A 27,550-nucleotide genomic window follows, 5' to 3' on the forward strand; every position below is an offset into this window, starting at 1 on the left:
TAAACCACTGCAAGTTTATGTTTTTATTATTAGTCAATGTATGGGTTGTGCTAATATCAAATGAGCATAACATTTGTGTTTGTTGACATTTATGAAGGGTTCTGTATGCTACAATATATAAACACATACGGGTGCCAATAGTGGTATTAAATTCATATTTCATGTGAATTACGCATGACCAATCCATAATTCAAGACCGTGGGTTGCAGGCCAGATAACCCAAGGGACAACAGGCCTGTACAGTCTACCACCATACACAGAAACAAACTAAAAATAACAAAACCCTCCAGACATTTTTCCTTAATGCTGTGAAGTTTAATAACCCATCATAATAAAATAATAAAATCCCATACCATCAATCAAAATAAAGCATGCAAACTAGTTCAGTAAATGTCAAAGGAAAAAAACTCATCACTCATCACTCACCCATCACTCATTTAACAACCATAAAGGCAGCCTTGATAAACAGGAGGCTAAAATTAAGTTAATTCAACTTTATTATTTATTGACAAAACAAAAAAAGCAAAACCGTACAATGCCAGCATGAAAATACTTAACTAATATACATTGCAATTCTAGAGTACAGTGATCGGCAAAAGCTCTCGGAATATGGCGCAGTACAAACCACAACTTCCATGACACCATGGGAAACATGAGTCAATAAAACAGAGATATTTCAATGCAAGTCTGTTTAAAAGTATCTGATGATAAATCTGCTACATCTATTAAATTAAGGCCCTCCCAAAAGAAAACTACGAAGTGCTGCAAAACTACAGATAAAATGACAAGTGCTTTGTGTTCAGTACAACAATACCCCCAACACTTTGCAAACATTAACTCTTAAAAACAAAACTTGAACTGCGGAGTGCGAAAAAGTGCTGGAAAAGCAGATAACGCAGCATGACTGTGTTCACAGTGATGGAAGTGATATCAATAGTCCATCATTGCTTTGAAATTTAAAACAATACATCACTCCCGTGACCTGCTCAGACTGTTACATGGCTGAGTAAAATGTTATTGTACTATTTGAATTAATGCAATGATTTTATTTACACCTCTAAACTGCGGCGAGGAAGAACAGCATTAAATGGGAAAATTAATTGAAGTACAGTGATAAGGACAGATGCATGTATGAAAGTAGATTTTTGTAAAGAGTAAAAACCAGAAAAACGAAGCCACTGTACCCTGGTGCTCAATAACCAAATAGAAAAAAATAAATAAAATTAAGTCAAAAAATGTGCCCTGAACGTGAGAACTCAATGAAACAGTGTTTTAAGTGAACACTTGCCAGCTTGAATAAGTAAATAAATGAACTTCAGTTTAAAAGAACGCACTGAACACGTTAATATAGCGCATCACCAAGAGTGAATCAAACTTTAAAATAAGCAAGCATAAATAAAACAAATGTGCGCAAGCTTAAGTGTCTTTAAAGTTGGTTGGCCATGACGAAGAAAGAAAAACAGACAATACAAATAAATGGGCAGAAAAAAGGCAAACGCAAATAAAGCTTGTCATGTGTGGATGTGTGAGGCCTTAGAACACAGTTTGATCACAAGATAATTTCAGTGTCTTCCTCACAAAATACACCTTCACATCACACACAGACATACAGAGAAGAAATCTCGAGGAAGTTCATAGCTTGGTCTCAATCAAGATGTTCTCTGCTTCTATGGAAGTCCACCCTAAGAAAAAGATAAGAGCCCCTGTTAAAGTGAATATTGACAAACGATAGAGTTTCTTCATTACGGGTGCACGAAAACATTGCTTACCAAGAAAAACGAGTCTGCGGTACTGGAAAAGGCTAGAGAAGGGTTAGCAAGGTTTGGACTCCACAATCCACATAGTTCTGTAACACAAAAAGTCATGCATGCACTCCTAAAATACTCTTATACATTCTTATAATTTGACTAGTAAACAGTTTTTACATTTTCCGCAAGCATCTCAAAGTTCTGTTAAGCCAGCACCGCCCTCTAATGGCTTACCAGAGCATACAACTCATACATGACAAAAGCAGCCTCAATCCTTCCGTTTCCAAACACAAATTCATTACTAGAGGTGCACCAATATCACTTATCTGAGGAAATATTGATAGAGAACTTAAAACTTTTGGCCAGAGTAATATACAGGTATGGTATTAGTAAATCACTTAAAAAGGTACAATAAAATAAACATTTAGCTTCTAAACACTTTTTATTTTTATTAAGTTGCAGATGTGTAATGTAAAAAGAAAAAAAAAAGAAAGCCATTTCAGCTCTATCCCAAGCTTGTCTGCTTCTTTACTCAATCATGCCGATGTTGTACTACAAACAGATCACAGATCAAATTTCATGTTGCTGCAAGCCACAAAAACACATACAACAGTGGATGCCAGTGAGGAATTGGACCTGGTTTATTGCTGGGAAATTTAGCAAATCTTTGACCTAGGGACGTTTGGGTTGATATTTGATTGACAGCTCTTAAAATATTTTTGTAAAAACTGCTCAAGGCAGCTGTTTTGTACTTGCTGATGCACTTTCTGTAATTTAACAATTTACTGAGCAAGTATATTTTTGGAACCAAATCAAAGTTGTAATCTCTGTGGTTCAAGGCCACAAATCTTTGGTTATATTGTAATTCATTATATTACAATGGCAATTCAAAGTAAAAGCACATAAGGGACTGTATCAGTTTCAAACCAGTTTTAACATACTATTGGTGCATCTCTTAAATATGAACAAGGGGTACAGGTGCGTACAGGTTGCATGACTCAAACTGTCACCAGCAGAGTGCGAGCACTGAACAATAGGTCTGGGCGATATGATGTATTCGGATATCGACGATGTCTTACAAAGATCCCAATGCCGACAATATCGGGGAATGGCAAAACCATGGATCTGGGAAGTCACCAAATATATTAAACAGTAGCCCAGGGTGTGAGACTAGCACCTGCCAAATGCGACAAGGCTGAAACCAATTCACAAGCTCCTCGTCCAAATGCATTTCATGCTCGGGTAATTTTGCTCATCTACCCGCAAACAGGCAGGCAACCGGTCTTGGAGTGACATGACAAAAAAAAAAAAAATGCAGTTAGTCACAAAGACATGCACTTGAAGAAACACACTATTATATTTTTAAGAACAGACAAGTGCATGTAAAGAGTTTTCACTCTTTTTCCGTTTCATTCGTCTGAAAACTGTTTACAAGAATAATGTTGTCTGAGAATGCTGCAAATCATCTCGGGAGGTGCTGTGAGTTTAATATGCTTTATTTCCTTGCGGTTGGCATACATTGTGGATTCCATGGTGCAAATGGAACCGTTGGGGATGGTAAATGTTCGGATTTGGGGAGGTAGTTTAATAAGATATCACTTCATTGTTTTATTGCTTTATTCATTTAGTTTAAAGTGCAATTTGAATTTAGAAATGTTTTGTGTTTTTCATGTTTCAATAAATGAATTACATTTTTAAAGCAAAACCAATAAAGCAAAAAACTTCACCCGATTCGCTTTTTGTTCAGAGGCGTGCAGCACGAGCCTATCATGTAGAACAAGCGCACACTCCTTTCTCCGTTTCATGAAAACTGTTTGCAAGAATAATGTTGTCTGAGAATGCTGCAAATTATCTCCAATCATGGGAGGTGCTGTGAGTTTAATTCACTTTATTTCTATGCAGTTGGCATGCATTGTGATCTGCAGGTTCAGTAATATAAATTTTTGTATTAAATAAAAGACGAAAGTGATTAAATCATCAAGTAATGCAAAACACGATCACCTTGAACCTAAATGTTTTTTTTATTTTATTTTCTTTAGGCAGCATTAAATGTATTACCAAAATGCAATACAAACACAAATTCGATAAAAACACACCTTTGGCAGCATTATTTTGGGAACAGAAGGGAATTTATTAGGCTTATTTTGATTATTATTGTCTTTACATTTATAACTGTCTTTACTTCTTAATCTGTAGGCCATTAGTAATTTTCCATCTGTTGACGGATGCTTGCGTGATGGCAAATGGTGCCATTGGAGACGGTAAATATCTGATTGCATCGTCCATCGCAATATTTAAGGCAATTTTTGCAAAAATATTTTACATATTGCCCAGCCCTACTGAACAAGCCGCATGATTTTTCTAACCACGTGTACTCTGAATGTGCAGCATGCGCCTGGAATTATTTGCACTTGTTAGTGGGTCCACAAGGTGGCAACACTCACAGTTGAGCCGTTGATCTCACGAAGAAGGGCTAGATGTAATCGGTACTTAAACAGATGAAAGTGGAAACAACAGTGGATGTGCATGTCAAGAGCATGTGTATGAGGTCAGAAGATACCTGCATTTGTATAACTGGAGTCTGAAGGAATATAAAAGACATTTATGGGTCTAATCTCTTGAAGATAAATAGTCCAGTCTATCATAGGCGGTTGGCGCATGCGTGCTACGACTGCCGTGTATGCACGCACAGTCAAATGAAGTACACATTGAAAGGTTAGCGTTCAACTGTACGCAGACACCGTGTTAGTGTCAAACCCGAAGTGTACTTTAGGCTTAAAGGTGCACTCAGTAACTTTTGTCTGTCTCAACTTAGACTTACACTGACACCTAGTGGCTTGGATGCATCATTTAAAGTCAATCGTTTTCAGTTTCAGATGCCATTGTAGAAATTATGAATTCGCAGTCAAGATTACTTTAATCAATGAGTCACCATGTTTACATGCACTTATTCCAGGGTTTTTGCAGAAAGCACACCTATGTTCTTCCGGAGAAAGCTGCTTATGTGGCCATGAAAACAAAAGCGGCATTCTAACAGGTTGAGGCGCGCGCATGTGCGTGGAACAGACCGAATAACAAACGTCAAAGGATGAAGCCCAACAACAAATTAAAACATTTCTGGAGTATAGTGGGAAAAGCACATACACCATAAACTACAACCATTTATAAACACCACTATAAAATATCAACAGTCCCTCACGTTTGGGTATATGCGCTGGTACATTGAGGGAATCCCAGAGCTTTACATAAGAGGGGAACCCCACTATTGAAGCGCAATTTTGCTGCAGGTCACGATAGAAAGGTAAGGAAACAAACACAGCAACAACTCTGGAATATCTGGAAATATAGCGAAGCAACAGAATAAAACAGTGAAGTCTTCCATTGATACCATGTTTGTTATTTACACAAGCATCACGTGGAAATTACGTTGCGGTGGAGAAAACTGCTTACTGACCGTATACAGGGGTAAATAGTATGCCGCTTATACAGTGGATGTAAACGGGGACACTGCTTTTCACAACAACACACTTTCTGATGTCCATGTAAACATTCAGTGAGGGAAAGTGTTAAATAACAGGACGGTTACTGAGATTAAGCGAGTAGTATTCGTCTGGTCATGCAATTCTAAAATGGCAGCCCCCTTGTCTAGACCCTCTCCATGTAGAATAAAACAGCTTTTATAAGGTTACTAATGTGACAGGAGACTTCAGTTTAATGAGAGTGGTTATGATTTCCTACATATTGCAAAATTACAATGTAATTTTTTTAATTCACGTCTGAGTAAAACTTTTAATAAAAAATTACTGGAGTGCAACTGAGTCTCAACTGTACTGAAAAACAGCAGTCTTCTGTATGAAAGCCCAGAAAATAAAAACTCTATACAGGTCTATCAACAGTGCATAAAATATGTTTTTCTAGGCATGGCAATTGAGATTGAGAACTACAACAAGCCAGTTCACCCTCTCCTTCTCACCCCCTTGATTACCAACTGGGAAAAAGGGATGGGGCACTGACCTGATTGATAAGCCTTGTCCTCTGCTCTCCGCACCACTGTGGCAGGGGATACTAATACACAAAAACAAAGGTGGAGCACAGTCAGTTGCATTATGTCTGGCAGCATGCAGTCCGGTCAGAAAGGTTTGTCCAAATCTGAGAAGTTTAGTACGAAACATTTAAGTGTGTGCTTAACTAAGAGCAGGGTTTCCACACCTTTTGACCAATACATTTTCTATAATTTTCCCCATGACTTCGCCAGTCATTTATGATTAATGCATAGGATTTAAAAAAAGGCTCTTTGTAGGTGCAATTAAATTTTACATATGTTAACTTGCATATTATTTCATATACATTTTTTTAAAATTACATTATATAAATACACAGTTGAAGTCAGAAGTTTATATACACTTAGGCTGAAGTCATTAAAACTCATTTTTTAACCACTCCACAGATTTCATATAAGCAAACAATTGTTTTGGCAAGTCATTTAGGACATCTACTTTGTGCATGACGAGTAATTTTTCCAACAATTGTTTACAGACAGACTGTAAAATTTTTAATTGACTACCACAATTCTACTGGGTCAGAAGTTTACATACACCATGTTAACTGTGCTTCTAAGCAGCTTGGAAAATTCCAGAAAATTATGTCAAACCTTTCGGCAATTAGATTCTGATAGGCTAAATGGAGTCAACTGGAGGTGTACCTGTGGATGTATTTTCAGGCCTATTGTAAGGAAGTTCTTTGACTCTCTGAAGCGGGAGCCGTGCAAACATCCAGACTCCTTACTGTCAGCACTTTTCAGTGTAACAAAACATTCAACACCGCTGCTTTTCAGCAGCATGAACATCAACAGGGTGCTTTCCAGCTCCCCAGACACATGCAGCTTGGTTGTTTCTCCCTCTCTCTCTCCCTGACTGCAGCTCTCATCGTGGCTTTATCTCTCGCCCGTTAATGCTATAATCACCCAAAGCTGAGCGAGATAATCCGCTGCAGGTGTCCATCCCGGCCTCGCTCCGCACAGTCACCCTCGGCCCGCTCACCACACCTACCTTCAAACTTGGTGTCTCTTTGCTTGACATCATGGGACAGTAAAATGAAGAAATCAGCAAAGACCTCAGAAAAAAAATTGTGAACCTCCACAAGTCTGGTTCATCCTTGAGAGCAATTTCCAAATGCCTGAAGGTACCACGTTCATCTGTACAAACAATAGTATGTAAGTGTAAACACCATGGTGTTTATAATGCAGTCACCATACTGCTCAGGAAAGAGACGCATTCTGTCTCCTAGAGATGAACGTAGTTTGGTGCGAAAAGTGCAAATCAATCCCAAAACAAAAGGACCTTGTGAAGATGCTGGAGGAAACAGGTAGACAAGTATCTATATCCACAGTAAAACAAGTCCTATATAGATATAACCTGAAAGGCTGCTCAGCAAGGAAGAAGCCACTGCTCCAAAACCACCATAAAAAAGCCAGACTACAGTTTGCAAGTACACATGGTGACAAAGATCTTACTTTTTGGTAAGTGGTAATGTCCTCTGGTCTGATGAAACAAAAATTGGAACTGTTTGGCCATAATGACCATCGTTATGTTTGGAGGAAAAAGGGTGAGGCTTGCAAGCCAAAGAACACCATTCCAACCATGAAGCATGGGGGTGGCAGCATCATGTTGTGGGGGTGCTTTGATGCAGGAGGGACTGGTGCATGGCATAAAGAGGAAGGAAAACTGTGTGGATACTGAAACAACATCAAGACATCAGCCAGGAAGTTTTGACATGCCTTGACATTTGTGCTTTTTTCAGTTGCTTAAAAACATATTAATGGCTAAAGTCTGATAAGACTGTATTCAGTAAAAAATGGGCTAAAATAATGTGAGCAACATGTACGTTTGTTTTGAGAAAATAACGTTTATGCGTGGTTTTTTTTTTTTTTTTTAAACAATTTTAAGTCACTGAAATAAGGCCATATAACACATACTAAACATTTGTTCACAAGACTTGAGAACTGGATCTTGTAGCCTAAACTTTTTGCTATAAAATGTGAAAACCATCCCGATCACTCATTCGTTCAAAACAATATATTCATTTAACTTTTGTAAGGCCATATGCGAGAAGGCGTGGATGATCATGAATATTGATGAGATTCACACCTGAGGAGACAAAGACCCCTCCCCTGAGAGAGAATGAATGTTTGTAGCTTATTCACAAAATCAAGTTTAAGTTCAAAGTAATCTGACTATACATTTTCTTTACTTAAAGACTTTACTTAAACTTTAGACCTACACTACCGTTTAAAAGTTTTAGATCAGTAAGATTTTTTAAATGTTTTTAAAAGTCTCTTCTGCTCACCAAGGCTGCATTTATATGATCCAAAATACAGCAAAAACAGTGATAGAGAAATATTTTTTACAATTTAAAATAACTTTTCTATTTGAATATATTGTAAAATGAAATTTAATCCTGTGATCAAAGCTGAATTTTCAGCATCATTACTGCAGTCTTTAGTGTCACATGATCCATCAGAAATCATTCTAATATGCCAATTTTCTAATATGGGCATATTTACAGCACATTTTACACCCGAACAGATATTTGCAAGCACAAGCTTCGTTGATGAGGCAGCATAAACACTAGTTAAAATATAATCTAAACATTCATATTATATCATATTACATATATCATACAGCATACAATTTAAATAACTGCTTTAGCCGAAACAACATTTACATGCAACTAAAACTTGCCTATTAGGACATATTTCAATACTCTGAATCCTGACTGGTAAATCTGGAAATAATCCAACTAGTAAAATATGTACGTTTATATAAAATAGCATGTCAACTAACATGCAAGTAAAACCAAAAGACTTACTCATCCAAAATTCTATCCTCGGCTGGATCAAGACGCTCTTAAATGCAAACATTCATCGGAGTCCCGCTCTGAGGAAAATGTGAACTCTTCCTCACCTGTGTAGCATGCCATCTTCCAAATACGCAGGAAAGTGAATGAATCTGATGAACTTTGTTTTTTAAGGCATTGTTGGGGGCGTTTACCATTTGCATTGATCGCCTCAGCACATTACCGTATGAATAGCGCTCTCTGCTGGTGGGTGCGATCACATTAGGGATAATTAGCTGAGCCAGGAGAAACTGTACATCCCTTTGTTTCATACAGATTACATTGCAGGAGAATATTTGTTTTAAATTTGAATTGTTTTATTTAAAAGTAGACATTTTAAGCTTTCTTTAGACATTTTTCATGTTTGTGTGATAAATATTCGGAGTTTCAGTTCATTTTTGTGACGCGTTTCAGAAAGATGCTCGTGGAGACGGAGACGGCTGAAAGCGCACCCTGTTTATTTTCTTTTACAAAAGCACAAGGTTTTGTTATTGAGAGTGTACACAAATAAAAGTAGACCCTTTACAGTCTCTAATGATGTCTTACACTTATCTGTAAGCACAAAAATGACGGAGTATTTTAAGTCGTTTCCGCTGTTATGAGGAAAAAATCCAGCAGGACGTGTCCGTCGACCTCTGAGGGTTAAAGCTCGGTGGCAAATGGGTCTTTCAAATGGACAATAATCAAGCATCCCTCCAAAGTTGTGGCAAAATGGACAAAGTGAAGGTATCGGAGTGGCCATCACAAAGCCCTGACCTCAATCTTATAGAACTTTTGTGGGCTTAACTGACAAAGCGTGTGCAAGCAAGGAGGCCTACAAACCAGACTCAGTTACACCGGTTCTGTCTGGAGGAATGGGCCAAAATTCCAGCAACATATTGTGAGAAGCTTGTGGAAGGCTACCCAAAAAGTTAAACAATTTAAAGGCAATGCTACAAAATACTAACAAAGTGTATGTAAACTTCTGACCCACTGGGAATGTGATGAAAAATAAGTTGAAATAAATAATTCACTCTACTATTATTCTGACATATCACATTCTTAAAATAGTGATCCTAACTGACCCAAGACAGGGAATGTTTTCAATTAAATGTCAGGAACTGTGAAAAACTGAGTTAAAATGTACTTGGCCAAGGTGTATGTAAACTTCTGACTTCAACTGTACATATTATAATTTTAAAATTCCCTGTTGCAGGTTTCCCATAATCATAAAAGCCAATGTGATCATGGGTTTTGCCATCACTGCTGAAGCCAACTATTGTGGATCATAAACAGTTGCAATTGTAAATGACTGCAATGTCAGGAAGTGAAAGAAAAATGTAAAATTGCTTAACGTCCATTTTATTCCAACCAAAATCACTTGAACGCACACTACGTTGTAATTACGATTTCTGAAATCATACGTAGGAACTTCCCAGGAGAACTTGAAGGCAGCATTTGTGTGCGCGAATAGTATGAGATGGCTGAGTGTATACCTGGTAGGCGTACGTAGCCTGTGCATAGTTCATAGGCACCTGAGGGATCATAACTCCTGGATGACTGGAATAAGAATACGGCTAGACAGAACAAGTGGGCAAGAGAAAGAAGACTATAAATATTTTAAATTATAATGGAACACAACATTATAGTATTCTGGGAGGAATAATACAGACATTCTTTTTGGATTATGCAATATTTTGTTTAAATAACTCTTTTGCAGGACTTGTATGCGAGTGTGAAGGTTTGTATGTACATTATACACTAGTTACCTGCATATACTGATTCCCTCCGTTGAAGACTGGTGAGGGCGGGGCCAGGCCTGGGGAGCAGCAGCTGCAGTAGACGTATGGGGAGGGGCTTACCCACTGTGATGGACCAATCAGTGGAGACGGCATTGAACCTGGAAATTGAAAACAGTTGAATGGTAATCAAATTCATTTCATTTGCCTGAGTACACCAATGAATAATGATTATATTAAGATCAAATTTTAGAATGACAGTTTAGTGCAAACCAAACAGAAAGAGAGGCACATGGACGCACGAGAAGTTCGCTCCTTCATGATGGCAGGTCCCAGTTTGAGCTTTTTACCTTTAAAACAGATCGGCTGCTGTAAAAAATAAACAAAAAAAACAAAAAAAAAAGGGTAGAGTGTTGTGTTTGTTTGGCTTTTAAAGCCATATCAGCTACAATGCCACCTGTATTTGCCATGAAATAGCCAAACAATTCATAAATAACACATCTTGCAAAAACAATACATAGAAAAAGGGAGACTATTCAATCCAGTACAATAAAACAATTCTATAAAAGATTGTAGTGTTGTGAAAAAGGAAAAATTCCATTCACAACATAAAAGGTCAATAGCACATGTTAAAATACTGGCCAGAACATATACTTCCACGTCTCCAGTTAACTTTAACAGATTACCAAAAGCTGACAGGATACACTGACAGCTTTTAAATAAGATCACAACTTGGGTTACATTTGTCATGCTTTTCATGTTGGTAACATGTATAATGATAAAACATCTATGTTTAAACATGTATTATTGCAGCTTTTTAATTCATTTCATGGCAAAGTTCTTCGTTCAGAGTCAAAAAGATGTTCTAAACAGCTGAGCAATGGTATACTGTTTGCGAACATTCAGACACAGGCCACGCTTCTGGGGTAGGTGTTCAGGAGCATTTAAATGTATTTAATTAAATGAGGACGCACAAGACAACATTTAAAACCTTAACCAATGTGACATTTAAATGTCAATCAATGACTTGATGCCTCATTCGGAGTAGAATTCACATGAGATCAGTTTAAAAAAAAAAAAAAAAAACCTGTTTTAACCATTATGATGATATAAAGTTAAAAATATTCAGTAGATAATGTGTAATTTGTCATGTTTACCTTCTGCATTCATGGAGTGAATATGTTATACGCAGCCATAATATGCAGATTACTTTTATTGTAATTTATGATGACACTGATACTACTGCAAAGATGGGTGTATAGAAGAGTGTTGGTGGGCAGAACACAGACACAAGAATGGTGATAAGAGGCATCTCACTTTGGGCAGATGTGTGAATGGCTTTCAGCTGCATACGAAACATGAGTGACACAACATCAAACCACAGAGTGAAAGGGCACCTAAAGAGTGTACGAGTAGATCTGATTCTTTTTGTAGAAAAACCCCCCCAAAAAAACACGACGTTCTTGGAAAATGTCTTTACGCGAATGATCATAAAGACGTAGGTAAATTTGCACCAGCTCGCTAATAACTGTCTGTTCATGTTGACCAATTTTACATAACCAAACAATGTAATAGGAACTAGCTGTCAGCCTCAAAGTAGGTGGAGCACCAGGTCACACCAACCGATGATGTGGACTAATGGCAATCTGAAGGTGTTCAGCAGCCAGTTCGAAGTTAGCGCTAGCAAGCTATTAAGAACCACTGAATCAAACTCAAAAACACCTTTGTTTTGGCCAGATATTGTTCGAAAAGTTCACTCGATAGTTCTTCAGTTTTGTATGAAGTATACCGGGGCCTTTACTCACCTGGTACAATAGACATCCGCTACACTTTCAGATCCTGACAACAAATTACCCCTCTCAAACCCAATACAGCAACACTCAACAAGTCATTTAGAGCAGGAAGTGACCTCCTTACATCAACAATAGTCTGGATATCGACATCCTCACTGAAATAAACGAAACCATACCTGTGAAAAGATAAGTGCAACACATCAGAGGTGATGCAGGGAAATAGTTTTTTCTTCCTTTCTTTCTGAAATTAACATAAGCAATATTTCTAACCACAGAAGCTAGTCAACCAGGTTTAGAATGACATGATATTCTCTTCAACCATATTTTTGGTTGAATTTATAAGTCCAAGCTAAATTCACTTAATGACCAGGAAAAAAAAGCTACTCACCCTTTGCATATTCCTCCGCGGTAAGTGATTATTTTCACTTCTTTCACAGCTCCATACTTGGCAAAGAATTCCCTGATCTCGTTCTCATCCACCTGATCAATGGAAAAGATATTACGTTTTGAAATCAAGAGTGAATGCTGGAACTATAGTGAACATGACTTATACACATTGTAAAATAAATTTCCCTTCAAGACTTCCAAAGTATACAAAAAGAGCCCAACAAATAGCATCTGTAAGAAAAGGGTCCCAAATTCATGGGGTGCAATGTGAACTTTGGCTTAGTTCATTGACTGGTTAAATGTGGTCCAACCAGACCTACAAACAATAACAACGCCAATTTCTTTATTTCACCCGAGTAATTAGAAAAATATCACGCATTTAAAGTGACAAAAATGTGAGGGAAATTAGCACAAAAACAACCCAAAGTCTTCTTTTAACTGTACATTGCATTACCTTCATGTCAATCCCGCCGACGAACAGCGTGTTGGGCGTCATCTTGCCTTCTGGTAAAATATAACCGTTGGACAACTTCAGAAATCCCTGACACTGTTTCTGGATATCCTGCGTGCATTTTAAAAAATGTCATCCCAATATGAAGAAACATTTATTATCAGTAGTGCAATTTGAGTATCGACACGTTAAATTAACATTTCATTCAATCCTTTATTTGTTAATCCGAACAAGAAAGTCAGCCTTAAAAGGTTGAGGCCTGTGAACATTACCTTTGAATAAAGGCCACATATTAAACACAAGGGTAACTGGACGCCCTGATACATCTTAGATCTTAAGTAAAGCCACAAGTTTTATTAACAATTCCCTAAAGATAAACCCTAAAGTCACCCGAAATGCTAACGTGAATAAGTTTCAATGTGTCCAACCACACGCGGTCGAAACCCGAACCAGATCTTTTCATGTTTCTTCATTAAGCAATCTAGGAAGTTCGTCTAAAATTAGTTAATTGGAAGAACATTTGTGCTTTCCTTTTGGATGTTTAATCCAATGGGCGACAGTCTGATTTGATATGATCTGTCGAGTTTAGCGCGCTAACTTTCTTAGAGAACAAAACCTCGAGATCAAAGTCGAACAGATCCATATATTACGGGTATTGGTTAATTTATCAGTTTCTGTTAATATATATATATTTTTTTACTTACCATATTTAAAACCATTAAAATGTCAGAATAAGTTAATGAAGTTAGTAGCTTGTCTCTGTGCTCCAGGCTGCAGTGCATTAGAGCGCCACACCCATCTACAGTCCTAATTGGAAAAATCAATATACCAAATATGGGAAATTTGAGTTATTAACACTAAAAAAGTGCTCATCTTTGATCATTCTTGGATCAAAGTTTAATCCTGACTATGTTACTAATATAAAAGGTCAGGTAGAATCTGAAAGTAATCTACTGCAAAAAAGTTTGAGGTATTTTGGAATATACACTTTTGAAATGTCCTCTTGAAGACTATTATGGACAATCAAATCTTGATGTTCAGCATTTTAATTGTACAATAAATGTCTGATATAAATATGAGAAAAGATTGCAAGTTTTGAAAAAATACAATTAGAATTCGAGGACCAATCGATGATATCGATAATGATTTTTTGTTTTTTTGGTTTTTTGCTGCAGCTAACGCTAGCCAATAGATGTCGCGTTTGAAAATATTGGTTGTTTCTCAAAACTAGATATCTGCATAGTGCCTACTAAAGGGGCAGTTCACTCCAAACACGTTTTTGCTTCCACGCTACACTGACATCTTTGACCGTTTCGCCACGTTTCACTGTTTTTTCAACGTTCCGCACAGAAGCTTCCACTTCAACTTCTGAAAACGCTCCTCGAGACTGGGGATGGGCATTTCGAGTAATTTAGTTGTCGAGTACTGTAAAGCATAAAAAAAAAAAAAAAAAGACTAATCGATTACTAGAAATTTAGAATCTTAATGTAACCTTTGAACCCAGTTTTCTTATGAAAAAATTAGCACTATGCATAAATAACCTCTAGATAAAAATAAATAAATAAATAAATCATCCATTCAAAATCTTCTAAAGCTATGCAATAACTTTAATAACAGAATTTTCTTTTTGGGTGAACTATTCCTTTAACAACATCATGCATCCACAGCGCCAACCAATGCATTGAGTTGTAAGGGCAAGATTTTGGTGAGAGAAGCAGTTTCACAATTGCTCATGGCAGGCAAAGGAAAATCAAATTGCAATATTCGAGAAGTGTTTTTACTTGTCGAATACTTACAGCTGGACAAGTACTCGATTAATCAATTACACATCCCTACTCGAGACATCCATGTACTTTCGCACTGTGACACTTTTTTTTTTTTTTTTTTTTGCATAAGTAGGGGTTCAGTCTGCATGTCCCCCAAGACAGCATTTTAGGACATGTGTCTCAAAACCTAGGCTGACCCACTGTCTACTAATTAATTACTAGGTTATGAATATAGCTCAAAAGCACAATAAGTATCTCTGGTGAACAGAAAAATGGCTAAAAAGAAGAAACATCTCACCATGCACAAAGTTGTGGATTAGGCAAGATTAATGCTTTTTATTCATCCAGAGATAATAGGATATCAGTATTAGAACATCCCTCGTGTTATGTGCAAAACATTACACAGTTACCACGGGAATCGAGACAAAATGAGACTCCTGACACCACCAGAGAAACACTAGAACATAAAAATGTCACATATCATTGTCTTAAACATAAATGACAAGTAAATAATAATAATAATAATAATAATAAAAAAAATCCATAATTTAACAAATGACTAAATTGTGGCCTATGGACTAAAATCTCGATCTTTAAAAAGAAGAAAAAAAAAATGGACAACTATTCAGGCACTGGTTCATGAACAATCAATTATGAGTGAGTAAACGAGAGAGAGAGAGAGAGAGGTTCAGTCCATATTGATGAAAAATAAGATGCTCTCTCCTGCTGGATTAAGCATCTATCAGTCTCATCCTTATCGCTACCGTCAGACAAAAGGACTGAGATAGAGGGAGAAGTCAAGCAGAATATAGCTTTTGTCTGAGGCAGATGGTGTCTGTTAAAGTACTTTACAGGATATTGATCTAGGAGAATGTGAGGACCAACACTTCAACAACAGCATGAAGAATCTGAGTAAACTGAGGCAGTTTTAATGGCTTTAGATCCTAGATTTAGGTAACAGAACAATAGTTACTTGTTAAGGGCACACAGAAAGGAGCAGTTTTGACTTAGGATGTACTGGACACATAAATACACAGCGAAAGGTCCAAGATTTAGGAAATATATGTGGTTTAGGGTTACAGTATCAGGGCATAGGGGCACATAAGGCAATCAGCCTGAGTTCATACAGTATGTGCAAACAACCAGCAGAGTTTTCCCCCCTAGATTAATTAAGTGTTGAAGATGGGTACAGCCATATTTAGGGAGAGTCAATGTTCAAAGGTCAGTAGGATTAACAATAGTGAAGTCAGAGTCCTTGCTGTGAGTGCTGCCATCATCTGGACTGGAAGACCCAGATGTGGTTGCCATCAAGGGGTCTTGGAAATCCGCCTTGTTTAGGCCTTGCACATGCTTGAAGAGTGGAGCTGTGGTGATTAGGCTTTGCTCCTCACTCTCAGCTGGCTCTCCATCCTGCGGGACCAGGATGTAGTCGTCCCAGTTTCTGCCCTCAGCAGCCTAAGACAATGAAAAATTAGTATGTATTTGATATATTTATACATGTGTACACACTGTACAGTTAAAATCCTCTCCACGTGAAGCATTCTTTGAACTATGCTTTGTATAATCATCTCTAATATGTGGCTCTTGTATTGTAGTGACACTCTCAGTGGTCACGACCTTCTCGTCCTCTTGTTCTTCCTCTGCTACTATCTCTCCTTCCTGGAGGTTGTTGCGCTGTGAAGTATTTTGTGGTCTGTTTGTAGAATCAGTTGTGTTTGTAGAGCAGTCTGGATCACTCTGGTCCTTTAGTGTGCTGTACTGAGAAAAGCAGTAGTGATCATCAGCTATTGTGATCTCTTCATTCTCTTCTGACTCCAGCTGGCTCTGGTTGAATCGGAGAGCCCCCTTCAGGATGTCTTTAATCTGGACAGTAATGGGTAAAGAGAGAGTCTTCAATGTGTGTTAAAAATGTGTTTACTTTTTTTTCTAATATATGTAAGGGGCAATGTACAGTCAGCCAGGTTTTATCACAAAATAAACCCAGCTATGTAGGAAATCGGTTGCCTGGGACAAAGGTCAATTATAAAGTTTAATATCCTTATCCTCCTGAGACCCCGCGTCCACATGCATGGACATTACAATAGACTATGCATAATTTAATTTAAACCGACTGATCTCAGTTCAGGAGACTCTAGGCTGTCATTAAAGTGTTAAACTTTTGACAACCCAATTCATGTGACAATACAACAGTGGAGTATGTCTTTGGGAGAAACAGCAACAAAACTACATCTGGTAAAAAACCTCATTAAGTTTTTAAATTAAAACCTGTTTGAGTCAAAAGATTAGAGTCTCTAGTTTCATCTGATATTCCATTTTTAAAAAAATATATCACGAAATGGCATGCTGTTAAACACAATGACCACATACATGGACTATAAGCTCATTTTCCCTAATATTTCCTTTATTCACTGTGCATTATCAAATTGAGAATCAATGGATGCATCCAAAAGCTGGAAAATGTTGCTTTCGGAGGCTTTTTTTATGGAGTTAGGATGAAAATAAGGTGCATTTCAAACTATTCTGAGACCAATATTTTTTTTTGCACGTTTCTTAGGGGCTACTAGTTACAAATCAAAAAGGGGAATGGAAAATGCACACAGCAGTCACACTTGGGTCACTTGACTTACTTTGACATATTTGATCACAGAATGCTACGATTGGACCAATCAAAATGGAGTTTCCAAAGACTTGTGTATTATACTGTATATCAACACATTATAAAACTATTCAAACCCAAAGCTTTCATTTTGGCAAAAAAATGAGGCCTGATTCATACCTGTTTGAGTCCGGCAAGTGACACCAGAACCTCATCTTCCTTCTCCAGATGCTCCTGAAGTATCACATCTTGAATTTGACCTGTTCAATCAATCAAAGCAAAATTATTCCATTTCTATTACCAGTTTCAACTGCACAGACACGGTTAACAGGCTTACTGACTAACCTATGTGCATATTCATCATCTTGGCGCAGTATTTACTCATGGCCTCAAGATCGTTAATTTGACCCTGTAAGAATGACACCTGGGCTTCCAGCTCCTCCTGTGTTAAAATGCAAACACATACACACATGTAGGGCCAATAAAACACAAAGAATCCTGGAAATAAACAAAGCAAGTGAAAACTGATGGTTAAAGATTCTGCTCACTGTGTCTTTGTTTATAGTTTTACTGTGGGACCGTGAACGACTGATATTAAAGAAAGAGTCTTTCTTTGTGGCAGAGGAGGGTGGAGAGGATGTGCTAGACTCTCGCCCCCCAGACACAGGAAGAGGAGGGGAAGACATCGCATGGTCCCGTCTACTAGACAAACTCTCACTGCTGGGGGAGGAGCTAATTGTCCTGGAGGTGTGGCCTGTAAGGTAGACAAGAAAGAACAGCAAAAGTTATTCTCAGACAGAGAGACAAGAAAACACGAAGAGGTGACATCTAAAACACGTCAGAACAATTATTACAATACCTACAATTACAATAAGTATTAGTTCTACATAGTCAAAATAAGCTAAGTAAATCCAAGATAAATGACAGAGAAGAAGACTGACTGTGTGAAAGCAAAAACATGCATTGAAAAAGGCTTTCCTCAGTATAGTTGTTTTTATTTTTGTGAGAGAATCAAAGTGAGATTAAAGAACCATTTAAAATAAAAATGGGTTTTTCTCTGCCTCCTGGTGGCAAAAAGCAGTATGACTCATAAAATATATGTACTTGAACACAGACACACATACATGGATTACACTGATTACACAGTGGACACATCACAGTCAGTCAAAGAGTGTGCGATCACACACACACACACACACACAGGAACAAATAAAATGCATTTACACAGTACACATGCACAATCCGGTGCTCATGTCATGGTAGCAGTTACCTGGGGTATCAGAGTGAATCTGGGCTGGGAGAGATATCTGAGAGGCTCCACAAAGACCTACGTCTAACACACAGGAGAGAGAGGCTAGACCACACAAAAGCATACAATAATCCATGCATGCTCAAGTATTAAAAGAAGTTCACGCAAAAATGAAAATCCTGTCATTTAAGCACCCTCACATTGTTCCAAAACCGTTTAACTTTCTTTCTATTGTGGAAAACAAAAGATGTTATGCAGAATGTTAACCTCAGTCACCATTCACTTTCATTCAATTGCATTTCTTTTTCCAAACAATGACAGTGAATGCTGACTGAGGCTAATATTCAGCCTAAAATCTCCTTTTCTGTTCCACAAAAAGAAGAAAGGAAGTCATGCGAGTCTGAAACAGCGTGAATAATTAATGACCGAATTTTCATTTTTGGGTGAACTATCCCTATAATTACTTCTAATCACAGAGACAGTTACTTCCCAAGTCTAACAACATGGGTAGCAATGCAACCAGGGCTTGACAAACTTTTTGGCTCAACGGCCACTGTGGCTAGTGCTGTTCCAAAGTCACTAGTTACTAGTTAGCATTTTCACTAGCCAAAATCCCCTGTCTCACAAAAAGTAACAAAGGTAAACTGTAGACTGTAACTGCATATATTTGTTTGGACATTTTATTTGAATGAGAATGATTTGAGTCAAGCAGGACACAAGCCTAATGATTTCATTAATCTCCTGTAATATCTGAAGTAATATCTGAAGGCAAACATGGCCAGTTAGAACAGGAGTAGGATAGAACAGGAGGAAAACTTTGTCAATAATTTTCTTTAAACCCCTTCATTCTAAATTGTACGCATCCTTATGAAAGTTCACCATTGTTCTTACATTTGTAATATTAAGGCCATAACCAGGTGAGACCATGGATGGCTCCTCACTACCATAGTTAGGTCAATGAAGATAGTCTTTCTAAAAAAAATATACTATAGTATTTATTATAAAAAAAACAAGCCTAAACACATTTAGAAACTTTTAACTAGTCTAATAGATTTATCATAAATCTATACCACACTCAACAACATATTTTAGCCTTTTAAGATTTCTGCATTTCAATGTAATAAAATTCCTTCAAAATGAATTGTGTAATGTTTAACAAAATTTAATTAATAAAACATACAGGGTTCCCACTCTTTTCAACCAATGAATTTCCATGACTTTTCCATGACTTAAATGCTAATTTCCATGCCCAAACATTTAGCCTTTCATTCTGAAAAAGGCACTAAAAAAAAAAAAAAAAAAAAAAAAAATCACATAATCGCAAATTTTAGTGCCAAAAGTACTTTGGCAGTGAGCACATCATTTTTCAGAATAATATCTGAAATAGGCTTTTGCGTTTTTACTGCAGAGTTAGAGACTTCTCTGTACCGCCTGTGCTAAAAGAATCATTAATTGAAGATATGGTAGCTTGAGCAGTTCCTGCACATTTCTGTTTTTTTGCTCCTCATGTTGTTGCTCAAAGACACCTCCACCATATTAGAAAGTTCAAAAGACTTACAACATAATTTGCACGCTGCCCGTGTAAGAACCCGCCATTTTTCATACCTGGCCATGCTGAGCCAGGCATTGTAAAAGATGCACTTTCATGGCTTGCTAAATTTAGCTGTAAAAACTCAATTTTACATGCTCAAGTAGCTTACATGAAAATTAGCAAAGAGAGACACACTTCACTGAAATAAGAACGTTAAAGACAATTAGCATGAAAACGTGAATCTTAAAATGAGCAGGGATTAGCGGCATGTTGTTGTCTCTAACTGGTCAAGTATTCTAAATAACATAATATATTTTAAACTCTTCACTGTGTTTTTAATCCAGTGCAATGTTACACCCCGATTAAATATTTTAGGACAGAGCATAATAAATAAAAATACATTAACTATTAGAAAGAAATCCATGATTTTTCCATGAGTTTTTATTCATTTCCATGACTTTTCCAGGCCTGGAAATATCACAATTTTAAAATTCCCTGATATTTCCAGGTTTTCCATGACCGTGGGAACCCTGAACATAAATAAATATATATATTTTTTTTAACATTTAATTGTATTTAATTAAAGATAACTCAATTCAGTAAGATGGAATTTTGTTATAAAATCTGTATAAAATTAGTACAGTTGCCAGTTAGTGTTGCTGGAGTAAAAACATACAAACAAACAACGAGAAAGAAAAAACCTTGTCAGTGCTGCCTATAATGTTAGGGCTCTCTAGCAGTTTGAGAGGTTTGACTTCCTCCCTATAGCACTTTAAAATACACCATTCTCAGAAGAATTCAAAATGGTCACATAAGTTTTGGGGTTTCTGTCATGACATTGTGTGAAGTCTGATTGACTCATGGCATCCTAGAGCTCAAACGCTGAACGTGAGATGAATACAATAAAATTTGCTTATGGCTGTGGCCCGACATTCACAGAATTTTTAATGCAGGAAAAAACCCTGAAAACGTCACCTGCCAAAGTGGCTAGTAAGAATGACGGAGTTACCTGCCACTGCAGTGATCTTCCGGCATTTGGCAGTTGGGCGGGTGTTAATGTCAAGCCCTAAATGCAACACCAATCTAGAGTTTAAAAAGGTGTGTGTACATATGCTCACCTTTGCTGAGGTGCACGGGCATGCTCTCTGACTTCAGCAGTCGGTGATGATGCTGCGTTTGAGGGTGTGTCTGCGATTGCACATGTGTGTTTGAGGGGGCGGTGCAAGACGGAGGCTCAGCCAATAGGCGTGGCACTGGAACTTGAGGGGGTGGGGCTGATATCACCTCACTGTTGATTGGTGAGATCCCGCTGGGCCCACCTCCCATTGGAGCAATGAGCTTTCGGCCGAAATTGAGAAGAGAACTGGATACTTTATTAATGTTGAGGGGTGCTGCTTTAGTGCTGGCCCTACAGAGAGGGGGAAAAATAGGTTTATGCAATGCTAAAAATGATATCCCACTATAATGGTGAAACTCTTGCCTAATCCAAGTGCTAAAATATATTTTTAATGTCTCCTTTAAAAAGCGAAAGGGGCCGTTCACACAATTGAAAGTTTTTCAATTATTTTCCTATGTAAATATGTGCTAGACGGACATCTTTGTCCGTAGTGCAACATCACTGTTTTTCAGCATCTCGCACAGGAGTGTCGCATTTAAAAAATGTCAAGTTTTAAAATTAAAACGAAACGTCTCGAGACTAGCACTTTGTTATATTCGTTGCTCTGCATCTAGCTTTTTTTTGCGCAAGAACGTCTCCGTTACGTATGTAACCTCACTTCCCTGAGACTCTGTACACTTGACATTGCGTTTATTAACGCATATGGGGAGTGTCCTTCCACACGACCTAGTTGAAACCTCTCTACAATGACACCAATATTCCAATATTGGCTATGGTGTTTGAGTCCCACCCTTTTAGGCGTGAAACTGTACGCTATAAGCGCAAGGCCGGAGCTCGTCACGCACATAATGTATCGGCATAGACGCCTTACATGAAGATTGAGGGGCTCGCGGGGCATGTGCAGGCACGAGGGCCACCACAAATTCCTCCTGCTCGACCTCGTGGCTCCGCCTTGCCTCCTCGTGTAATCCTTCGGGTATCACAGAAGAGGCGGTGGGAGGGAGCGGGAGGCTGAATCGTCCCTCAGAACGAGGCCGATTAACGAGTGAAGTGTCTTGAGACTGTGAGGGCAGTCTGTCTACATGAGAACTGACTCTGCATGGGCGCAGCCCAGACAGTGAATGCAGCTCCCATGCTGATCTGACGGCGAGATGTGCCTCTCGCACAAGGAACACTGATGGAACGACATCTTTAAAAAGACACGAACACGTAAGCGACTCTTTTATATATATATATATACACACACACACACACACACACACACAATATAACAATTGCTTATAAGGATACACAACTCCTGCCGAAGCGCTGCGGGGAATCAGGATGCTGAAGCGGCTCGTTCACCAGCGAAGCGCCAAGCGGCGAGGTGGAGTGATGTTCGGCGGAACACTGCAGGGGTGCAGAGAGTCTTCTCGTTGCCTTGAAGTTTCCGCCCGCTGACGGCGAAGCAGTAGAGGGCTTCTAGACAAGAGATGAATCGCTGTCTTGAAGGAAGAAAATTCTGAGGAATGGTGTTTGCGTGCCTGCTTTTATAGCGAACAGCTTTGCGCCTAAAAGGGCGGGACTCAAACACCATAGCCAATATTAGAATATTGGTGTTATTGTAGAGAAGTTTCAACTAGGTCGTGTGGAAGAACAATCCCCATATGCATTCGCAAATGCAATGTCAAGTGTACAGAGTCATAAGGGAATGCATTCGGTCTAAATGGCCTCTAACACTCTCAAGATGAATAAAAGTAATGTACAAACACAAAAGAAATATATACCGAGTCTTGTTGACCAGGTCAGCCCCACGTGTTTTGTAGTAGTCAAGGTTCTGCTGGAACTGATAGTTCACTGGCCGAGGATTATTCTAAGGGTACACAAAAAGACAGTTAAATGATGTGTAAAAGCAGATCTGGGACCAGTTGTGTGGAACATACACTACTAAGATTGATCTTTAAAACCTTGTGATCTATAGGCTACAGGCTGTAGATTCAAGAAATTAGTTTTACAAGTCGTCATTTTATTTGTACAGCGCTTTTCACAACACACAATTTTCACAATTATGCTGTAGTTTCTGTAATATCTTAAAGTCCTCATTGAGCAGTTTAAATGAAAAACGTGATTTAAAATCATGCTTTAAAAACTATTTGTCATTACAGATAAATTGTACTACATCTAAATTTTATATATAAATGGATGAGTTGGACCAGATAGCAAAGGAAGAGCAACCAACAAGTCACCAGTATACAAGGAAACTCCATCAATACTGTTCAAAAGTAATGCAGGTGAGATATAGAAAAATATAGTTTTGATTTTTTGGTCACTAGTCAAGTCGTCATTTTTATTTGTATACTGCTTTTCACAACACACATCATTTCAAAAGCAGCTTTACAGAAAATCATGCCTTAACAGAAAATGAAACTGTAATATCTATAAAGTCTTTAGAGTCATCATTGTGTAGTTTGATTAAATATGATTGTAAATTGTCTATAAAAATAAATAAATAAATAATAATTGTATTTAGAAGCCTAGTGAGCAAGCCGAAGTCAACTGTAGCAAGGAACACAAAACTCCATAAGATGTTGGCTACAAAGTTCCCCTCTGGCTAACCAGCATGAATATAATGCCAGTATTACTTATTTATGTGCAGTGCACATAATGCTCACTAAATAACTACCATACTTCCATTTGTGTATTTTAGTTTTGATGGCTTTACCATTATTCTAAAAACCACAAATTATTAATAATAAAGAATAAGTAGGTGCATCCAAGCTTTTGATAGGTAGTGTACATTAAGCAGTTTACAGTCTCTCTGCCAGGCTGGCTCTTTCCATCAGTTACTGTATCTATGCAAACGGCTCACAAAACTGTTATTTAAACCACTGTTTGAAGTGCTCAAGGCTGGCCACACAAAAGATCCATTCACATTCAGGACTAAGTCTTCAACATCTCTTAGGTAAAATAGAATAATGGATTCTGAAGAAGCAGGCTCCTCAGACAGAGCATATAATGTCAGAAGTAAATGTTCTCTTTTTATTGTTTAGCGGGGCTTAAATTGTGTCTGGGACACTGGGACTTGTGTGAAATAAATTCCAGGAGGAATACCAGTTAAAAGTTTAAACCCCATCATCATTTAAGGTGGTCTATTACTCGCTTAACTGTCTCATTCTCTATTAGTCTCTCACTCTCTGACTCTTCAACAGCAACAACACTACTATGTATTGACAGACTGCCTAAGTTCTGGCTAACTCTCTCAAACCTGATCTGCACCATCCAAAGCAAATGAGCACACAGGCAATCACCCAGTTTATGAACAGACACCACATAACATACTAACACTTTACAGTAGCACCCAAAAATATTTGGACACTCTAAATGTATGTGCATTATTGGATAACAAAAACACAAAATGGCCAAGAGTCCTAAGGTGATTTTTAGTGGATGTCTAATGTCAGTTCCCCTCAAATTCACACAGGTGTCCTAACATGTCTGACAAACAGAGAGTATCCAAATACTTTGTCTTAATTCAGAACACTATGTCTATTTTTTTAAAATTTAATACATGAGATTCTTTTTGTAAAAAGTTTTGCTGGACAAGTGTGCTTGTGCTATCTTTCTTCAAAATAAATGCCATGTGGTTTGATATTTTGTTATCTAAATCAATGACATTAAAGGAACAGTTCTCCCAAAAATAAAAATTATCTTTCATTTACCGTACTCACCCCTCATGCCATCCCAGATGTGTATGACTTACTTTCTTCTGCTGAACACAAATGAACATTTTTAGAAGAATATTTAATCTCTGTAGGCATAGAATGCAAGTAAATGGTGGCCAGAACTTTGAAGGTCCAGAAAGCATATAAAGGCAGCATAAAAGTAATCCATAAGACTCCAGTGGTTAAATACATGTCTTCAGAAGCGATATGATAGGTATGGCTGAAATACAGATCAACATTTAAGTCCTTTTTTTACTATAAATCTCCACTGTCACTTTTTTATTTTTTTTATTTATTCGCATAATTCATGCATGTCAACACCTGCTGGGCAGGGAGGTGAATTTATAGTAAAAAAAGGACTTAAATATTGATCTGTTTCTCACTCATACTTATCATATAGCTTCTGAAGATATGTCTTTAACCAGTGGAGTCTGATGGATTACTTTTATGCTGCCTTTATGTCCTTTTTGGACCTTCAAAGTTCTGGCTACCATTAACTTCCATTGTATGAACCTACAGAGCTGAGATATTTTTCTAAAAATCTTAATTTGTTTTCAGCAGAAAAAAGAAAGTCATACACATCTGGGATGACATGAAGGGTGAGTAAATGATGAGAGAACTATCATTTTTGGGTGAACTACACCTTTAATACATACATACATGTATAAAGAGTTCAAATATTTTGGGGGGACATATCTTCATACCACACTTTAATAGTTAAAACTACAGTATAAAGAAAAGGTCAATAAGGAAGAGAAGGTATGACAGTACCTTAGGGTCTCTGAGGAATAATGCTTTTAGCAGCAGTGAGTGGATGTCTCCTATTGGAGGATAGTGCATCAGGAGGCCGAGACATGTCTGGAAGTTACTAGTGATCACTACAACAGGGATGACACAGTAACAGTACAATTAGAGCACATTCAAATGTACCTATAAACTGATAAAGTTCTTCTAGAGCTCTTTGTGCTTGTGTTTTATTTCTCCTTCAGCGAACATGTTATGAATGAAGATACTATATGCTAAATGCCAGCAAGCACAAGCCACCTCATATGCATGTCATTAGCTGTGTTTGGATAGGTTATGTAGGTGGCTCATGTGATATGACTGGACAGAGTGAAAGCTGTTCATGTTTTAAGTAAACCCAGTGAAAGGTCCTGAGTGGCCAGCAGGCAGTACCGCCTCAATATCCATTATTTAGGATGAGGCTGTGGTCTAACTCTATTATTTAGCCCTGGATAGGATTATATTTACTTGGTTTGTGATGGGAACTAAATACAGAAAATGAAAGAGACAAACTCACATGCATCTCTAATGTACAGAAGCATAGCAACAAACACATAGTCCACCAGGTCCAAGGTGATGCTGTCTGCAAAAAGAGCATCCCAAACGACCAGCAGATCCTGCAGAGGAAACTCCCGACCAAATAGCAGTCGAACCCAGCGACTACACACACACACACACACACACACACACACACACACAGAGAGAACTTGTTACTGCTATAACAAGGTAACATACTGTATTTAAGCACATCCCTCAGTTTGTAAAAAAAATGCGCTAAATGTGTTTATAGTAATCCACTTACAATTGAAAGGGAGTGTAAATATAAATGTTAAAAATACAAAGTTATTGCATTTTTTTTACACAAAAGTATAGCCAAAAACACTCAAACATTATGAGTTAGCATGAGACTTGTGTGATGGAATCGCTGACCAACCTGTTTATGTCTAATCTTTCAACTCATGTAACCATGTAACTTTTGCATAATGCCCCAGAATATTCCTTTAATCCTAAATTGACAATATGCACTACTGTCAACAGCCTTGAAACCCATTCACAAACACTCACATGCCATAGATTTGGGGAGCTATCTCTAGTCTGTTGAGGTGCATGTACAGTTCAATGTCATGTTTCTTTACTAGCTGATCCTGAATTCGGTTGACTTTGGTCACTATGGCAACAGAGGGGCCGGAGTCCTGCGGTCTCGCAAAGGGGATGCTGGTAAGCATTTCCTCTTTACCCTGAAACATTTAAACACCATTTAAGTAATGTACATAATAAAGATGTGTTTGTTATGACATTTATAATCTCAAGTCAATGACTCACAATGATTGCAAATAATAAAGTATAATTACAATTTATGTCAAATACAATCATTGCTACCTTTCTCACTTCCCGCTCAAAACTACTGAACCAGGGTTCTGCTGTCTCCATGAGCTGAGAAAACATGGCACTGTGGAGATATTTGGACAGAGACAGACAGACAAAAAGACATGACAGATGGAGCAAAGTGTGTTTAGCGAATGTCCAGTAAACTCAGACAAATTTTAGTCATCTAGTGTGACAATACATAATGTGTACTCACTATGCATCATGCTCTTGGAATTTAGGATCAAGAAGGACTTTCATCTCTTCACTGCAAAACAAGATTAGCACAGCGATGATTAAAAAAACATACAATAATAAACCTTGTCAGAGTAGACACCATATTTAATTTGACACAAATGCAATGATGGATGCAAGTAAAGTGTCGTACTGTCGTACAACATGTCATACTGTCTTAGAGTGATAGTTCACCCAAAAATTAAAATCGTCTCAT

At 37.8% G+C, this 27,550-nt stretch overlaps 2 protein-coding genes across 9 annotated transcripts in view; both read right to left on the reverse strand.

Annotated features, from left to right (window-relative positions):
- Positions 1-1,801: 1,801 nt before the first annotated feature.
- Positions 1,802-13,317, reverse strand: LOC127424889 (deleted in azoospermia-like). Its single transcript, XM_051670419.1, has 9 exons — positions 13,264-13,317; positions 12,995-13,102; positions 12,542-12,633; positions 12,278-12,329; positions 10,663-10,729; positions 10,391-10,521; positions 10,118-10,198; positions 5,763-5,813; positions 1,802-1,846 (listed from the first exon to the last, which is right to left on the reverse strand). The coding sequence occupies exons 1-9, from the start codon at positions 13,315-13,317 to the stop codon at positions 1,802-1,804; spliced, it is 681 nt and encodes a 226-aa protein (XP_051526379.1).
- A 1,349-nt stretch (positions 13,318-14,666) lies between these two features.
- LOC127424883 (TBC1 domain family member 5-like) overlaps positions 14,667-27,550 on the reverse strand; it is a 40,202-nt gene continuing 27,318 nt past the window's right edge. For 5 of the 8 annotated variants that reach the window (XM_051670400.1, XM_051670401.1, XM_051670403.1 and 2 more), the window contains 13 exons: positions 27,317-27,367; positions 27,115-27,184; positions 26,800-26,972; positions 26,252-26,394; positions 25,723-25,829; positions 23,017-23,102; positions 21,252-21,541; positions 18,624-18,686; positions 17,902-18,107; positions 17,699-17,795; positions 17,534-17,613; positions 16,375-16,620; positions 14,667-16,212 (listed from right to left, as the gene is read on the reverse strand). In XM_051670400.1, the coding sequence (XP_051526360.1) occupies positions 15,973-16,212; positions 16,375-16,620; positions 17,534-17,613; positions 17,699-17,795; positions 17,902-18,107; positions 18,624-18,686; positions 21,252-21,541; positions 23,017-23,102; positions 25,723-25,829; positions 26,252-26,394; positions 26,800-26,972; positions 27,115-27,184; positions 27,317-27,367 (1,852 nt within the window). In that variant the 3' untranslated portion in view covers positions 14,667-15,972. The remainder of the gene's footprint in view (positions 16,213-16,374; positions 16,621-17,533; positions 17,614-17,698; positions 17,796-17,901; positions 18,108-18,623; positions 18,687-21,251; positions 21,542-23,016; positions 23,103-25,722; positions 25,830-26,251; positions 26,395-26,799; positions 26,973-27,114; positions 27,185-27,316; positions 27,368-27,550) is intronic. The other 3 variants (XM_051670406.1, XM_051670407.1, XM_051670405.1) reach the window with 2 other exon arrangements.

The sequence above is a fragment of the Myxocyprinus asiaticus genome, chromosome 34 (genome assembly GCF_019703515.2).
Source record: "Myxocyprinus asiaticus isolate MX2 ecotype Aquarium Trade chromosome 34, UBuf_Myxa_2, whole genome shotgun sequence".
NCBI lineage: Eukaryota > Metazoa > Chordata > Actinopteri > Cypriniformes > Catostomidae > Myxocyprinus > Myxocyprinus asiaticus.

What these genes read in the sequence shown, in the direction of transcription:
- LOC127424889 (XM_051670419.1), bottom strand. Translation starts at nt 13,317, where the DNA reads ATGTATCAGGGCGTCCAGTTACCCTTGTGTTTAATATGTGGCCTTTAT. An exon ending in ATATCCAGACTATTGTTGAT is followed by an intron (nt 10,730 to 12,277) that starts GTAAGGAGGTCA and finishes TATTTTTTACAG; the next exon opens with CAGCCGATCTGTTTTAAAGG. An exon ending in GGACAAGGCTTATCAATCAG is followed by an intron (nt 1,847 to 5,762) that starts GTCAGTGCCCCA and finishes TTTGTGTTACAG; the next exon opens with AACTATGTGGATTGTGGAGT.